General features: G+C 35.8%; 1 protein-coding gene across 1 annotated transcript in view; it reads left to right on the forward strand.

Annotated features, from left to right (window-relative positions):
- Positions 1-19,113, forward strand: part of LOC123542642 (cleavage and polyadenylation specificity factor subunit 2-like) — a 176,695-nt gene that overhangs the window by 66,626 nt on the left and 90,956 nt on the right. The window contains exon 8 of the mRNA XM_053538095.1: positions 15,696-15,794. Within this exon, the coding sequence (XP_053394070.1) occupies positions 15,696-15,794 (99 nt within the window). The remainder of the gene's footprint in view (positions 1-15,695; positions 15,795-19,113) is intronic.

Genomic DNA, 19,113 nt, shown 5'->3' on the forward strand with positions numbered 1-19,113 from the left:
CCCTATGTGAAAATGAAATAGATCGCAAAAAAGTGCGTAATATATTCAGATGGTTACGGTATATTGTCAAAAGCAGACTTGGTTTGATTGAGTCTGTTCATGAGAGGTAATGGAAAGTTCAACAGTCACGCCCCCTAGCAAAATCATAATTCATTTTACTGAGTTAGAAGAACTCCATCAAACAGTTATTTAAAAAAAAAAAAAAAAAATTATCAGATTATCATTTTGTAAATGTTACTTTTTCATGAAGATATGCAACACTGACGTCATGATGTGTTGGAATATAAGTGTGTGGTATGTAATTTCATCAAAAAAAGGATGGAAAGAGATATTTTAATTATAGATTCTTCATGACTGATATATAAGTGCTTTATTTAGATTTACAGATACAGTTTCTCACTTTATGATCAACTGGCTGCGACCAGAAAACGGTAACAGTTAGGTACTCACTGAAAATATTAATTACTGATTTAGAAAATTCTTGAAGGCAAGGAAAAAAGTTATGTTCATTATACAGTAGTGTTGAAGTGAAAATTAACAATCCATTTTGGAAGTAAAATATTGTTGTTATCTGATACTAAGTCATTTATTTTTTGTTCTAAACACGTCATCATGTAACGTAGCAGTTACAATGAACTTAATACTTAATTAAAATCTACTAAGAAAACTTTCATTTACTGTCTACTACTCAAAAGTGGCATCTAATTTTCCCTGGAAAGATTTCCTCTCAAGCAATTCAAATGATTTTTTTTAGATTTTTTTTTCATTTAACAGTCAATAAATAAATCAGTATTAATAAATTGATTATTTCCTAGAAAACAAGTAGGAAAAAACTATATCAAACATAATTATATGGGAAGAAATTTTTCTTGTGATATTGTGTTGTTGTTTTTTTCTCACAGACTTCCTTTCCTTTTTAGCATAGTCTGTGTTTATTCATTGGAATATACAATATAGATATAATTTCCTCCACAATAGATACATACTTTATTATTTGATATACTGACTTATCATTCATCATCAAAATAACATACTGTCACAATACTGAAATTGCAGCACTTTTGTCTATAAATATGGAATTTATATTTCCATAATTGGATGGTTTTGGAGACCCACTTTTTGATGTAGATTTCTGTATGAAGATTTGAAATCCCTGAGTGTCATTGAGCCGTGCCATGAGAAAACCAACATAGTGGGTGTGCGACCAGCATGGATCCAGACCAGCCTGCGCATCTGCGCAGTCTGGTCAGGATCCATGCTGTTCGCTAACAGTTTCTTCAATTCCAATAGGCTTTAAAAGCGAACAGCATGGAGCCTGACCAGACTGCGCGGATGCGCAGGCTGGTCTGGTTCCATGCTGGTCGCAAACCCACTATGTTGATCTTCTCATGGCACGGCTCATATTTCAAATGCACATTTTCTCAAATGGCTTAATTTGTTGGAAGGAAATTATATATAAGTGTTTATATTTTGATAAATTCCATTACTGGTACTGATGATAAACCCGAACAGAAAATGAGGTTTTTTTACCTGTAACTGTTTTATTTCTGCAAATTGTAATCAACGGTCGGTATCAAAATAAAGCTTAACCTTTGCTGAAAACTTTACGAATAAAACGTTCTAACACCAGGAATGGGAAGTGGAGTTTTACAGCCTTGTTTACGGTGCTTGTTTGTGTTATCGGTGGGGGTACACCGATATTTCTACAAAAGTAGTGTAATTTCTTCATTCAAATAATATGTTATTTGGTCTTAAATTTATCATATGTTTATTTGCCCTGCAAATCATGCACAAATCGTCCTCACCTTCTCATTCTGCCATATTTTTGTCACATTGTTCGCAGTCCTTCATTTTGACCCGAGAAAAATGTTCTTGGGCCTTGTACATGTCCTTAGGGCGATTCTATCTGGGGTCGGACACAGAAGAACGAAGTGCCCAAGGGCACTGCCTGTGTCCGTCATCCGTAGTCATCTGTTATCTGTTGTGCATAATGAATGTTAATTAAGAAATAATAAGTTCCCAAGTGTGGTTTATCGTAGAATAACCTGTACTGTTTTGAGTTCCAATGCCTAAGAATATATCACGAAAGCCGTAGGTTATTCTATGATAAATCACACTTTTGAACTTGTTATTTCGATTCTAACACGACATACTTGAAACAACAGTGTTAGGATAAATGGTAACTACTTCTTATGCCCCCCACTCCCCCCTTCCAAGAAGGAGGGGTATATTGTTTTGCAGATGTCTGTCGGTCAGTATGTAGACCAATCCATTTCCGGACGATAACTCAAAAACGCTTGGTCTTAGGATCATGAAAGTTGATAGAGAGATTCCTCATAACCAGCAGATGACCCCTATCGATTTTGAGATCAGTAGGTCAAAGGTCAAGGTCACAGTGACCCAGAACAGTTAAACAGTTTCCGGAGGATGACTTAAGAACGCTTAAGCTTAGGATCATGAAAATTGACAGAAAGGTTGGTCATGGCCAATAAATGACTCCTATTGATTTTGAGGTCAATAGGTCAAAAGCAAAGGTCACAGTGACACAGAACAGTTAAACAGTTTTTGGATGATAACTCAAGAATGCTTTGACCTAGGATCATGAAAGTTGACAGGAAGGTTGGTCATGACCAGCAAATAACCCGTATTGATTTTGAGGTCAGTAGGTTAAAGGTCAAGGTCTCAGTGACCCTGAACAGTTAAACGGTTTCTGAATAGTAACTCAAGAACACTTGGGCCTAGGATCATGAAAATTGATAGGGAGGTTGCTCATGACCAGCAGATGATCTGTATTGATTTTTTAAGGTCAATAGATCAAAGGTCAAGGCCACATTGACCCGGAACAGTTAAATGGTTTCCGGACGATAACTTGAGAACGCTTGGGCCTTGGAGAACGAAACTTGATAGGGAGGTTGATCATGATTGATGTTGAGGTCAATTGGTCAAAGGTCAAGGTCACAGTAACCCGGAACAGTTAAACAGTTTCTGGATGATAACTCAGGGCTCACACAGAGATTGAAATTTCATGGAAAATCACTCTATCATGGAAATATTGAATTTTGAAAAGACAGATTTTATCATGGAAATATGGAAATCCCAAACAGATCATGGAAAATCTAGAAATTGCCTTGAAAAATTCTCTCAAGCAGTGTATTTCACCAGAAAGTTTTTTAAAAATTGAGTATAGAAGGTCGTTTGTTGATTACAGATGTCTGAACTTGCATTTTCGCTAAGTACGAATAGTTTTGAGCAGCGTATTTTACCTTGACACCGGCTGTTGCTACGACAACATTTCCGGTAAATGGCAGCTCCCACAACCGGCGTGAAATATGAGTAAATCTAAAGGAAACTGCAAATTTAATTACAAATGGTGTCGGAAGGAACACTATAAAGCGTCGTTGAAACCATTCAAGTCCGATCTCAACAAAGCATCGTGCACTGTTTGTGACTCTATCATCAATTTATCAAATATGGACGAGCCAGCAATAAATTCACACATGAAAGGCACGACCCATTAAAAAAACTTTAACGAACATAGAAAGACGGCCAATTTGAGCTTATTTTTTAAGCCTGTTATCAAAATTGAGACCAGTACTAGTGGTGAATCTAATGAATTGCTGACTACACTACCCCCGGCTTTTGGTGAACTAACAATACCCCCTCCCCTTGAATCTGACACTCGTTCAAGAAGATTAGACGCAATAATTTGTCTTAATGTCATGTAAAAGCGATACATTACCGTATCATGGAAAATCACTGAAGATCATGGAAATATCATGGAAATTGAGTAACAGAATTCTGTATGAACCCTGTAACTCAAGGACTGGTCAGCCCGGTGTCAGTATAATGTGACTGGGTGGGATATCATGTCATGTGTCTACGGCATGATATTCCAGTGAGGCAGCACTATAAAGTTGGGCATTGTGCTCACTGCTACAAGTAGACACCATCGTTTATATGACTGAAAAATTGTTGGAAAAAACGTTAAACCCGAACACACACACACAAGAACGCTTGGGCCTATGAACATGAAACTTAATAGGGAGGTTGATCATGACCAGCAGATGGCCTCTATTTATTTTAAGGTCAATAGGTCAAAGGTCAAGGTTACATTTACCCAGAACAGTAGAACTTCTGTATACAATGACCAAATAATTTCTGTTCCTGTGCAATAACTGAATGCATCAAGGGGGGCATTTCGTGTTTTACAAACTCTCGTAACACTCTTAACTACACTTGATGCTACACACCTGGATTTGGCTGTTGAAATTTTCTCTCACAAAACTGTAATAGTTGCAGATTATTCATAAAACTTTACACGCAGTGTATAAATGGAATAGCCAAAACACGATGTTCACACAGCACAAGGGTGGTTTATTGCAGAATAACCTGAGATAGATTTTGCTCTACATGTACGTAGGTTATTTTCTGGTCGTGTTAGAATAGCTAATACTCTACTCTCAGGTCACAATTTTTGTCCAATCTTCAGTCATTACTGGGTCCTCTGTTATCAAAAACTAGGTCACTAAGCCAGTAAATTGGAAACCATTGGTAACACTCTGGAGGCTACATTTTCTACCTTATATTTATGAAACTTTGCCTCTTTGAAATCTAAGTTAAGTTCTGAATTGAGTTATAATATGAGGTCAGATATAAGGTCATTAGGTCAAATTATAGAAAGACCTTATTAACACTCCAGAGGCTGCATTTTTAATTTGATCTTCAAAAATCTTTGACAGAATGTTTTTCTCTTTGAAATATAGGCCAGGTTAACATTGTATATCCTCTTTTACATTGAATTTCTCACATTTTATAATATTTGGCAGTGAAGAAAAGTTTATAATGCAAGTACTGTAACATGATTATCTTCGTACATTTTGTCCACTTTAAAACAGAACGTTACATTACAGATAGAGTTTATGAAGTGAATTCTGCATGAAAAAGAAACCAATAGGGAGGAAAACGGTGCGTATTGAAGTGACTGACCGAGGTTTCTTTTTCTCGAAGAATTCTCTTTATGGACTCTATCTGACGTAGTGTGAAATCTACATTTGACCAATCAGAATTGCAGAGTCAGTTGTGTCGAATTCTCCGCTTACCTTTGACTAACAATAATGTGTCGGCTGCCTTTGAAATACGATGAAGGGGCGGTAATTGGTACGCATGCGCATTCAGTCGACACTTTAAAACATGTGGAGCTGTTCTTCGAAAATTATTGCTACAGTCACATTGGTCTTAAGGAATAAGAAGCCACCTTTTTTGAATAATAACTCGCTCTGATTGGTCAAAAAAGTAGGTTGCACACTATAATTGTCTGATAGCAAACTTTTTAGTTTACAAAAACATTAAATAAAGCCAGAAACCAGAAAAAGAGGGACATCAAACTTGCAAGTCTGCTGATTCGATGCTTTTATTCAGTTTATCTTCAAAATTAGTTAGGAATAAAGTCTACAATGATCACTTTATATCACCTTATTTTGAAGACTTTATATGAATTTATGCATGAAGTCTTTCTCATGCGTGTATGCCAGACACATAAATATGTTTTCTTGTACATAAATATGGAAACAGAATAATTTTATTTCTTCAAAACATACAAAAATGCAGTAAATATTTGAAGTCTGTTTAACAATCCATAACCTATTGTTACTCGTATTTTCTTTCCGAAGAATTCTTGCTTTATAAATAAGGTCCACATTTTGGAAAAAAGGTTTCCAGCAACACCAAATCTTAAAAAGAAAGTGTTGTTTTATAACATGAAAATTAAATAGCATATAAAATAACTGTGGCTCATTTATTACTCTATAAAAGGATTGTAAATTTACTGCTATATGCACTGAATTCCGGAAAAGGACAGCATAAAGTGGTCACATTTTTAGACAGTTCAGTGCCTTTAAAAACTCACCATTTTCAAAAAAACTGTTGCTTATCGCCGTTTTGATACATTTGCAATAATGTCTCAGTGCTGTACGTTATTAATCCCCCGCCGTGGCGGAGGGATTATAGGAATGGTCTGCTTCCGTCTGTCCTTCCATCCGTCTGTCCATCCTTCCGTCCGTAACAAAATCGTGTCCGGTCCATATCTCCTAAACCCCTTGAAGGATTTTCATGAAACTTGGGTCAAATGATCACCTCATCAAGACGATGTGCAGAACCCATGAGTCAGTCTTGTCAGTTCAAGGTCAAGGTCACAACTCAAGGTCAAAGGTTTGAACCTGCCATTTTGTGTCCGCTCTGTATCTCCTAAACCCCTGGAAGGAATTTTATAAAACTTGGGTCAAATGATCACCTCATCAAGACGATGTGCAGAACCCATGAGTCAGCCATGCCGGCTCAAGGTCAAGGTCACAACTCAAGGTCAAAGGTTTGAGCCTTCCATTTTGTGTCCGCTCTATATCTCCTAAACCCCTTGAAGGAATTTTATAAAACTTGAGTCAAATGATCACCTCATCAAGATGATGTGCAGAACCCATGAGTCAGTCATGCTGGCTCAAGGTCAAGGTCACAACTTAGGGTCAAAGGTTTGAGCCTTCCATTTTGTGTCCGCTCTATATCTCCTAAACCCCTTGAAGGATTTTCATCAAACTTGGGTCAAACGATCACCTCATCAAGGCGATGTGCAGAACTTATGAGTCAGCCATGTTGGCTCAAGGTCAAGGTCACAACTGAAGGTCAAAGGTTTGAGCCTTCCATTTCGTGTCCGCTCTATATCTCCTAAACCCCTTGAAGGAATTTTATAAAACTTGGGTCAAATGATTACCTCATCAGAACGATGTGCAGAAATTATGAGTCAACCATGCCAGCTCAAGGTCAAGGCCACAATTAAGGGTCGAAGGTTTGAGCCTTCCATTTGGTGTCCACACTGTATCTCCTTAACCCCTCGAAGGATTTTCATCAAACTTTGGTCAAATGCTCACCTCATCAAGAACTCATGAGTCAGCCATGTCAACTCAAGGTCAAGGTCACAACTGAAGGTCAAAGGTTTCAGCTCTGTATCTCCTAAACCCCTTAAAGGATTTTCATGAAACTTTGGTCAAATGATCACCTCATCAAGACGTTGTGCAGAATTCATGAGTCAGCCATGTCAGTTCAAGGTCAAGGTCACAGCTAAAATCAAAGGTTTACCCTTTCACTATCCATAGCAGTGGCGGGGGATTTAGCTGTCTTTCAGACTGCCTTGTTTCACATTACTAGGTTTAATGTAGTTTATCAGTTGTTATGTCTCCCACCACACAGTGGTGTGGGAGACATATTGATTTACTCCAGTCTGTGTGTCTGTCTGTGTGTCTGTCACAAAGCTTGTCCGCACTCTAAATCGAACATTTCTCATCCAATCTTCACCAAACTTCAACAAAATGTGTCTGCCAATAAGTGCGCGGCCAGGTTCGATAACTAGCCAAATCGGCATAGGCACTTCGGAATTATGGCCCTTGATTTACCAGAAACACTCAGATTTCTTGCGCAGTTTTACCCCTAAACCGGCATCTATACTACTAGTTGTATAGGGGTCTTTTTGGTGTCAAGAAAGCGCATGCACATGTGGATTAAGTAATCAGTATAAAAAGACTGACTTACTATTTAGATGATTAGGCAGTTGTGGGAGACATGCGCTTTTCTCAAAAGCATCTCTAGTTTATTTTTATTTCTTTACAAAATATAATGGAATTCTTTAATGAAGGGTGACAACGTTTGGAGAATATTTTTAGTATCCAGTACTATGGGACAGTACTGCACAACAGGGTTCCAGAAATTAGCCGGTTTGTCGGTTTTGGACCTATTTTTGACTTTTCAGACCGATTCATGAAATGGAAAAACGAAAAAAATCGGTCCTGTAAAAAATGCAGAAAAGTATAAATTTCAGTCTGAAATCTCAATACACGATCACCTGCCAAGCAGGAAATTGTTGGTCGCACCCTCAGATGATCAATAAACGTGTCAAACGGTCTAAATGTCACCTTGGAAATCAGTCCGTAATAAACATGTGACACAACACAGCTCGCGCGGCACATCCTTTAATGTTTGCAGGCAGCTGACTGCAATATATTTTTTTTTTGACTGGTTTCCAACTGCTTCTGGCTGGATCAAAATGCTTTTGATGGGGACCCACTTCTTTTATTAAGATCATTAGCGGACGGATTGTTTTATTTCAAAAGGCTATGTTTGAAGAAAGTAAAAAGAAACAAATGGTCATTGCATTTAACTCATTCTGCCCGCGTGACGCATTAATGCGTCGAACAATTGTTATCTGAATACCGCGTGCCGCTTATAGGCGGTGTTGTTATCTACATCTGGAAACCGCACGCCGCGTATATGCGTCTTTACAGTAATAGCTCTGAATTCCGCATGACGCATTCAGTCGTCACATTTCATTGGTCTTAAATAAAATCTTTTAGTTCTTTCTAACAAGTTGGACCAATCAAGTTTTTAGTTGCGTAACATTTATAAAACATAAATAAAACCGGATGTTGTGAAAAAATAAATGCTTTCGTTGAAAAAAGCTGTAAAAGCGAGCGTCGTTCGAGTTATAATTTGTGATTTCTCGAAGCTTGAAAATTACGGATGATTCTTTATATGATCGAAACATAAAAAAAATGAATAAATAAATAGATACCAATAAATATTCATTGAGAAATGACAATTGAAATAATGCAACCCAAAAGAATATACTTTTTCGCTCGTCGCTATGCAGCAAATAATGCCATCTGCGGGATCAAACAATTTTACGGCTAAATGAGTTTATTCTCATTATCATCATTCTTATGTTTCATTACAATAAAATTATCATTAAACATTGTGCCAGAATTTCATTTAAATCTGTCAAAATTTAACTGAGATAAATATAAAAACATAGCTATGGAGCTATAAAGGGCGTTGAGTATAATTCTTTATAAGTACGGTTCTAAACATTTGAGTGCGGAAAAAAAATGAGTTATAAATGATCGGGTACTGTTATAAAAATACACTTTAGTAAAGTCAGACGTACATAATTACCGCACAAAAATAACGTGTAAGTATCATACCGAAATGCAAAACAAAAATTTCATAGAATTATTTTACACTTTCATACCGCGTGAACATTGTCACATCTTTGCGTCGTGACCGTGAACGCACACAACACTGCCTGAACAAAACTGGTAGAATTGTGGATTATATCATTGAAAAGAAAAGAACTAAAATATTTTCTTTTACATGTAAGATTATTAAACTATCTTCAACTCATGCACACCAGATCTTTGATTCTTACTTATGCGATATAACAATGCTCATGTGTGTATAAAAAAGTAAAAACATTTTCGTTGGTATCTATTGATTGATTTATTTATTTATTCATCTATTTATTTTGGTGTTAAACTTCGAGACTGTCTCTTGATCTATACAATAAAGTGTTAATAATAACTCAATTATTTCGACAGCTAGTTTGTGATACTTTTGAAAGTCCACAAAATTGTTTCAAAATCCAAATTTTCATAAAGTGCATGTACATGTTTTCTGAAAATTAGCCCAAAATAATCTCATTTTCAGCACAATAGTTTCTGTCTAAAATAGCTAAAATATTCATTTTATTACATCTTCATACTAAACACATACGCTATTTTTTATGAGAAATAATTTTATTTTGATGCGTTTTGATTGCCTGGATGCGTATAAATGAGTAAAACCAGTGTTAGAAAATGACAATAATATGTATTTATAAAATTATTTTTAAGAATTGTTCATATTTGTTGTTTAAATATGTGCATGATAAAATTTAGCATTATATAAATGTTGTTTAGCCAAAACAATATCATTCTGATGAGAGAATACGGTCATTTGTTTTGTGTCTTTAATTCAACAGTCTGTTGAAATGACTGTACTACAAAGCTGCATGAAATTAACTTTGTTGCGTAGCTACTTCAATTTACTTACAAAGAGTGCAGATTCCATACCTATTAGCACATATTTGATGTCATATGTCACTAATTAACAACAATATCCGAAGCAAAAAACTACGAAATCTATGTTATCTCTCAAAACATCTCTCGGTATTCAGGGTAGATTGGCTTATCAGCCTCCTAGGTGGCTGAAAGATAAATATCAGCAGAGTAGAAGTGACGATAACGCTTTAGGGCAGAATGAGTTAATGAGACATCACACAGGAAACCGATATAAATAATTTTTATAATTACTTGATTTGTAAAAAGTACATGAATCATTTGAAACAAGTACAGAAAATTGTTTTTGCAACCCGACTGTAAAAAAATGGACTGGCAAACCCGAATGATAAAGAAAACCGGAGTGGCGGACGGGCCTCAAATCGGTCTTTAAAAAAATGTTTTTAAATGAAATTTTGTTTACATCAGAAGAGAACATATAACTTTATATAAAAAAGGTAGTTGTTTAGCCAGTGAAATGAAATATCCGCAGCCAACCCATGTGATCTTTTGGTACACTATACATGGGAAATTCGATCTCAGCATTCACATAATGTACACATTAGGTCCACGGCAAAGTATTCTTAAAATACTGAGGATGTTTGGCACAGACTATGTGTCGAGTAGATCATTTTGAAGCATTTTAAAAAATTCCGTCAAATAATAAAGAAACATCACAAAGTATTTGCCTTGTATACGATACCGAAGTCACGTGTGTTGGCTTTTAGATTGGATTCTAAGGTACACAGTGCTCAGAAAACAATGCCTCTGCAATTTTAACAAAGTAACGATAACATATAACACTGAATAACAGTTTTCATTGTGTCGTAATTCGCTGTGACCAGTAAATCATTTTTATATGCCCGAAGGGATGTATTATGTTATGACGCTGGTGTCCGTCCATCCATCTGTCCGTTAGCAATTTCGTGTCCACTCTATAACTCTTGAACCCCTTGAAGGATTTCAAAGACACTTGGCTTAAATGTTTACCACATCGAGATGATGTGCAAAGCGCATGTTTCGGATGGCTTGCTTCAAGGTCAAGGTCACACTTAGGGGTCAAATGTCATATGACTTTGTTTCATGTCTGCTGTGTAACTCTTGAACCGCTTGAAGGATTTTAAAGAAACTTGGCACAAATGTTCACCACATTGAGACAATGTGCAACGCGCATATTTCGGAAGGCTTGCTTCAAGGTCAAGGTCAAACTTAGGGCTTTTTTACGTGTGTATCATCATAATTGTACTGCATTGTGGTGCTCTTGTTTTTATTTGGCAGATCCCTTTTTTGTTCACTTAAATAATTTTTTTACAGAATTACTTCCCTTTTATGTTACTATAAATAGCTTATTTTGTAACTTTTTTATTATTGGTCATAGGGAAAAACCGAGACCACTTTTCTGTTGTACAACATGGATGGTACCTCCAATTTTTAGGTGTATTTTGACATATCTGTACCTAGTAAGGATTTTTTTTGTGGACTTATAATTTTTTTTTCTGTCAACTTTTTTTAGCTCACCTGTCACGAGGTGACAAGGTGAGCTATTGTGACCGCTTGATGTCCATCTTGCTTTGTGCGTCGTCGTCCGTCGTGTGTCGTCCGTCGTCCGTCAACAATTTCTAAAAAAATCTTCTTCTTGAAAACCACTAGGCAGAATGACACCAAACTTCGCAGGAATGATCCTTGGATGGCCCCCTTTCAAAATTGTTCAAAGAATTGAATTCCATGCAGAACTCTGGTTGCCATGGCAACCGAAAGGAAAAACTTTAAAAATCTTCTTGTCCAAAACCACAGGGCCTAGGGCTTTGATATCTGGTGTGTAGCATCATCTAGTTGTCATCTACCAAGATTGTTCAAATTATCCCCCTAGGGTCAAATATGGCCCCACTCTGGGGGTCACATGGTTTATATAGACTTATATAGGGAAAACTTTGAAAATCTTCTTGTACAAAACCACATGGCCTAGGGCTTTGATATTTGGTATGTAGCATCATCTAGTGGTCCTCTACCAAGATTGTTCAAATTATCCCCTAGGGTCAAATATGGCCCCACCCCGGGGGACACATGATTTATATAGACTTATATAGGGAAAACTTTGAAAATCTTCTTGTACAAAACCACATGGCCTAGGGCTTTGATATTTGGTATGTAGCATTATCTAGTGGTCCTCTACCAAGATTGTTCAAATTATCCCCCTAGGGTCAAATATGGCCTCGCCCTGGGGGTCCCAAGTTTTACATGGACTTATATATAGGAAAAAAAGTTTTAAAATCTTCTTGTCTTAAACCACAACACTTATAGACCTTTGATATTTGGTTTGTAGCATTGTCTTATGGTCCTCAACCAAAATTGTTCAAATTGTATCCCTGGGGTGAAAAGAGGCCCTGCCCTGGGGGTTCCAAGTTTTATATAGACCTATATAGGAAAAAACTTTAAAAATCTTCTTGTCTGAAACCATACGACCTAGGCTTTTGATATTTGGTATGATGCATTGTCTAGTAGTCCTCTACCGAAATTGTTCAAATTATGCCCCTGGGTTTAAAAGAGGCCCCGCCCTGGGGTCACTTAGTTATTATGTGAGTTATGTAGGAAAAATACTTAAAAAATCATCTGCTCCTATTTCCAAGACTGTTTAATTATAATTACCTGATGACCCCAAGTAATATAATGTCACTTGACTGTGACCTTGACCTACTGACCTACTGTCTTGTTTTTTAAGATACAGCCTTGAAATTTTGATGACATACACAGTTTTGCACACAAATCGTAAAACTGAATTTCATTGACCATGAATGTGACCTACTGACTTTCTTAATATTTTACCATCAGTTTGACATTTGAAACATGTAGCTCATATTACTCAGGTGAGTGATTCAGGGTTATCATGACCCTCTTGTTTTAATCTGTCTTGCAAAAAATCAAGTTCCTGGCTTTATTGGCTTAACTTTCTTTGTTTATCTTGATGTTATGAAAAATCTAGATTCAATGAAAGATTTAACTTTACAGAAAAAATTGATCTAAGCAAGCTGAACTACCTTAATAGCAGATCTCAATAACTATTGATGATATGAAATTCTTTTCAAAGTATTGCAATAATTGCAGTAAAAGGACCTGTTTTGTTTAATTTTAATGCACACCCACACAGTTTGTGTTGTATGCATGGGACTTTCCAGATTTTCAGCTCATTTAAAGCACCTGGGTTCCAGGTGAGCTGTAAATATAGGTGGATAGTCTGATGCCTGTTGTTCCACATCCATCGTCTTGTGTCAACATAATTACTTTAACGTCATCTAGTGCGAATTGCAGCAAACTTGGTTTAACCATTCTTAGATGGACTATCTTAATCTCCCTTCACTAAATTAAAAGCTCAAAATACAAAAAAGAACTTTAAAAGACTACTCCTTATAATAGCTTGATGGATTTTCACCAAACTTGTTTAGAAACAAGGTTAGGTGAGCTACTTAAGGCTAACATGTCTCTCTTGTTTTCTAATGCATTTTGATATTTTACTTGCCTTTTGCAAGAATGTATGTGGTTCATATTTAAAATGTGCTAATCTTCTTTTACCTTTCACTCAATTATTTGTTACAAGCACTTTTCCATATATCAGTTCTGGAAATTAATTAGAATCAGTATAATGGGGTGACAACCAGCTTACAAAGTCTTTGATTTTGAGCCGATGTCCGATGTCTAACTACATTTTATTGCATCAAAACGTGTTGGTTCTTTGGAATTTGAGAAATATTAAATGCACTTAAGAATTTATTAAAAGAACATGATAAGGCATAAACGTGAGGGACTCAGAAGTTATTACCTGTCTGAAGGTAGCTGGCATGTTTGAATCATTAATATTGTTCTACAGTGTAGAATTTTATTCAACCATATTTTACCAGAACATCATTGCTTCTGAAGGAAATTCAGCCAATAAAAAGGGAGGGTTGTACGCCTGCTTTTTTTGTACAATTTTAAAATATTAAATTTTGTTCTTGGGTCTAATTGTGTTTTTCATTGCCAGAAAATCATTAACCTTAAAAATGTTTTGTAATTGCAGTTTTATATAATATACTAAACCAATATCTTGCAAGAACTACTTCATTAGAAGCATCCTTCTTTCCGGACCTGAGAGCCATAACTCAGGCCCATTGTATGTCAGCTCTTTAATCTGAAACTTGCATAATTGGTTGTAGATTCACTTAAATATTAAACTCAGTATTGTTTTTTGTTTTTTGTAGACAACTTAAATATTAAAAGATAGTGCAACAATAAGTTAAAATGGACAAAACATTTTTGTGTGCAAATTTTCTGGTGCTATGTGGTTCTGTATGGGAGCATGCACTGCCCATTGATGTTAAGATAGTGGACCTGTAATGACATTCAGATCTTTCTTGTGATTATGTATCTTCGGTATGCAATTTAGCATTGTTTGGCCATAACAAAAAATCATTTTCATAATAAGCGGAGAATGCTAAAATTGCATACGGAGAATACGTAAAGGAAAGGATATTGCAAATTGTCATTATGGGTCCTTGACCTTAAAGTTATGTGAATGGGCGGGGTAGTATTTCCTACTTTCTATTGCTTTGTCAGTGTTTGGTATTGATTGCTTACTTCAAAAGATATTAAATTTAACAATCCCAGATTATCTTCACCATCAAGACAATTAAAATAATTGAATCTGACAGAACATCAAAACCTTCAATCAAGTTCCCTTTAAATCCTGAGATTAATCTGAAAAGTCTCTAGCTGATTTCCCTTAAGGCTGATGCTGTGTTGCAATGTTTGCATAGCTAGCTGTTATCAGTTACTGCCTTCAAAGTATAAATCAACTAATTGCACTTAGATCATTCTGTAGAAAGAACAGTAACCTAGTTAAGTTATACAAGTTGATATTTACAACAGAACCAATAGAAGACCAGGTGACAACAGGTAACTCACTGGGTAATTTAAACAATTTATTTAATTAAACTAACGGTTTCAGTCTTAAAAAGACCTACTTCAGGTTTATAACAATTGCTAAGACATATGTCTAAAGTATAAAAAAAGTTGCGGACATTTTAAAGAATTGTTACTATAGATAGTAACGCAATTACTAAATTTAGAACTATATTGGCACAATGCCAGAAATGAAGATGCAATGTCAGAAGTGTTTTTACTGTACTAATAAAGCTATCATAAACATTTTATTGTCTTTAGTTTTTTAAAAAGCTGATATTTACTTTATGTTCAAAGCATTGTTTAGAAAAGAGTTAGAACATATAGTTTCTTTTGATTCTGTTTGCTTAAAGGAAAAACACCTCTTAAGTGTGATGAGGCAGTCAAAAACTGTGAATGACAAATGGCAGCTGTGTACATGAATGGTTTATAAAGTTTGTTTAGCAGTTCATAACTTTAGTTCATTCAGTCAAACTTCTTTCACTCAGACTTGGATAATTCGTACACCACCCTTCACTTGAACTCGTTGTCATGTCTTAGTAATATCCCTGTATAATGTACTTTGCTTTTTAATGGCTGGAACAATACCAGTGGTCAATACTTTATCAACTATGCTAGACACCTGTGACTTTGAGACCATTGGTCAATACCTTATCAACTATGCCAAGCACACCTGATCTTTGAGACCAGTGGTCAATATCTTATCAACTATGCCAAACACACCTAATCTTTGAGACCATTGGTCAATACCAGATTATCTACAATGCCAATTGAGACCAGTGGTCAAAACCTTATCAACTATGCCAAGCACACAATGCCCTTTGTATTTACGGATGATGATTTCTATTTCAGGATCAGATGTGGCGAAGTACGGAGTCTGGCTTGACAACCTATTCTCTGGCGTTGTTGAACAATGTTAGCTTTAATGTTGTGGAGTTTGCAAAGTCTCAGGTATGAATTCACAAAATAAATGTTTTTGTTGTGTGACCAGGCAGCAGTCACATTTAACCTGTAAACATGAATATGTTGGCATGAAATGCTGTTCTTATACCATTGTGTCTATTCATCTGTCCGCCAACATTAAATCGCCCCTATTGGATGTACGCACAAATTATTGTGTGTACAATATATATATATACTGAATAATGATTAGTGTTAGGTTTAACACACTATGTACCCGGATAATCTTAACTCTGTTCAGCGACCCTAACTCAGTGCCAACATGGCGGATGTAAAGCCGATACAGCTTTGTTTTCTGTGTAATTTTGATGTATAAAGGATTGTTTCGGTTGTTATATGTCTCCGTTGATCAAGTGTATATTTATTTCAAAATGTATCATGTTAGATATATCAACCCTTGTGTTTTCAGGTGAAATACCGACGAACAAGGCAAACTTCACTGAAAAATTTTACAAAAAATCTTAAAAAATACTTGTATGCTTTTGATGCCTCTACTATTTTATTGTTTGAAAGCAAAAATATACTGCTTATAAGGCCCATTTACACTATGTTGTTAACCCACTACATGTTGACACAATACAAGTTCAAATGTACTGACAGTGAGAAAGGGGATAAAAACCTAACTTCGAGTTGATAAAAACCGAAGTTTTACATGAGGAATGGATAAAAACCTAACTTACACGAAATCACGGGAAGGATAAACACCTAACTAACTAGTGTTCTATAGAAATGAATGAGTTGACATGTACATGGTCTGATTATTGTAAACATTACTTTACGTTATAAGCAGTATTGTTTTCAAACTTTGTCATTAATTTTACAAGATGTTATATGTATGCCCACTTCAGTCAAATTTTTTTTCATAATTTTAATATGCAAATAGCAGTGTTTGCAAAAATCTGGATAAACCCTCGAAAATAAATCAATATAAAAGTCAAAATTATTATATAATTATGTAAGAAATTATTTAATACCACCGATGTTCGAAGTTCTGTAACCCCCAACCGTTTCTCCCTCCATCTCACACACTGTTTCAGCAGAATTGCGTTTGTTTCAAATCTTGTATATCTTATAGTGTAAGAGATTTTAAAGAGGTGCTAATGAAATATTTTGATATTGTTTAAATGGGGTTAGATTTATGATTAATTATTAAAAATGATATTTTTCAGACGGTAAGTAGGGAAGGAAAGTGTGTGTGTGTGTGAGGAGTTTGGGGGTGGGGGGGGGGGGGTGTAGGTGATCATGGACATACAGGGCAGGGGTGGGTGTGGACACTTAAAATCCACTTGTCCATAGTCAAATTTCACTGGCTCGGATTTGTCATCTTAAACCTTCATGAAACTGCAAATAGTCTGGAGAGTTCTTTATTTAGGACAATGAAAAGAAAAGCATATCACAGTAACTGTGGTTAAAAATAAGCTGTTAAGATATTCGCCTTTTAAAGTTTATAAAAGTCTGAAATCGCACAAGCAGGGTTCGTGATCTTTTGATGCCATGCCCAAAACACTGTCCATGCAATGGTACAAAGCCAGATGAATTCATAGAAAAACTCTTAAAACGTTCCGACTTGTTTTTAGTCATACTTGCGATCTCTGTGTGCTTTTGCTTTTCATATGCTGACTGCTGGCTCCCATAATTCCTTTGACAGTGACTTATTGTCTCAGCAGTTGGAATTCTAATAACAAACTTGTCGAAATACTTTTTTAAGTTGTTTACGTCTCCAATTTTTTATCATAGTCACCAAGTTACAGTGTGCGCAAGACCTAGCCAAAGAACCAGTCAGATCATGGAAAGTGACGCTTAAAGACACAGATGCATGTTTTTTTTCTCTAAAACTGCAGCAATCGAGAGACTCTCAGCAAGTACATCCCGGGTTTCATACATTAAATTATCTTTATCACCTCCATACACTTGAAGCAACACACAATCTAAATGATATTTTTTTGTTTTCTCATTTCGTACGATTACAATTCTGCTTGTCCGCGGACACACAGAATGAAAAATGCACTTGTCTGCTGGCAAAAAATCACAAGTTGGACAAGTTGGATATAGGAATTCCACATCCCTGCAGGGCAGGGTGGGTCAAAGAACTTCGAGCATGAATAGTTCATACATAAAGCACAGACGAACAGCTACGTTTTCATTTGGTTAGGTGTTTATCCATTCAAAGTTCGTATTTATCCAGTAATGTTTCCCATACTTGTCAGGAATTATCCGCAAAACTAAACCCACCTCATAATCAATACAGTTTTTAAGCTATAAAAATGAATTTCAAACTTTGATACTGTTAAACATTGTCTAAAAGATGTTTATTGAACTAATACAGTTGATAAGTAAGGTCTTATTGCAATTTCTGGTACTTTAAAACATAAAACATGTTCATTTTGAAGACTTCTTTAAGTACATTTTAATGAATTCCAGCCACATAATCGACTTGTCGATTGAAATATTTAGTACACAAAACATGTTATCAATACAGGATATTATGGCTGTCAAAAGTTTTACGCTAACATTGCATACTAACATAAAAACAAGACAGGGAAATTAACTACATACATAGTCTTGCTGTCAGCCATGTTGGCACTGAGTTAGGGTCGCTGAACAGAGTTAGGATTATCCGGGTACATAGTGTGTTTAAGGTAGGTTTAATAGTGTACGTTCAATGCTCCTTCAGTGGGTGGGTAAGCTCAATGCAGGAGATTTAATGCTGACCACATCTGTCTGGCTTCTTCTTGATATTTTCTTTTGGTATCCTGTCAATCATTGGAAAGTAATATAAGATTTGATCTCTGCAGTTTTCATTTTGGAAAAATGGTTGCCAATCCTGATGATTTACATGCTATATATTGTATTTATTTTAAAAAATGCTCAAAGATTTAGAAGATAAGTAAACCTTTTAAAGTTTTAGTGATTTGAAAGTTGAAGATTTTGAACTGCCACTCATTCCTAGCAAGCATTCCTAATATGCCAGTAATGATGTATCAAGTTCCATTAAAAACATGCAAATATGCTGAAGTTTTATCCTTGCTTGTGACATGTTAATCTAGCTTTCCCCACCTCCTCTCTTTTCCTGTAATTTGAATAATTATTCTGTTTGTAAAACTTTCCGGTTTTCTGCAGACATTAAATAGAAGTATATAATTGTAATAGATGGGTTACTGTTATGTGTTCTTTGAGTGAAAGTTGCCCAGTGCAGTAATAATTGATATCTGTCTCCTTCACATAGATGAGAGTTTTGTCAAAGTATTTTACAGGCAGCTTGGGTCTACAGAGCACAGATCTGGTAACATAATTAAAAATTTATACAGTT

This window comes from Mercenaria mercenaria, chromosome 1 (genome assembly GCF_021730395.1).
Source record: "Mercenaria mercenaria strain notata chromosome 1, MADL_Memer_1, whole genome shotgun sequence".
Taxonomy (NCBI): Eukaryota; Metazoa; Mollusca; class Bivalvia; order Venerida; family Veneridae; genus Mercenaria; species Mercenaria mercenaria.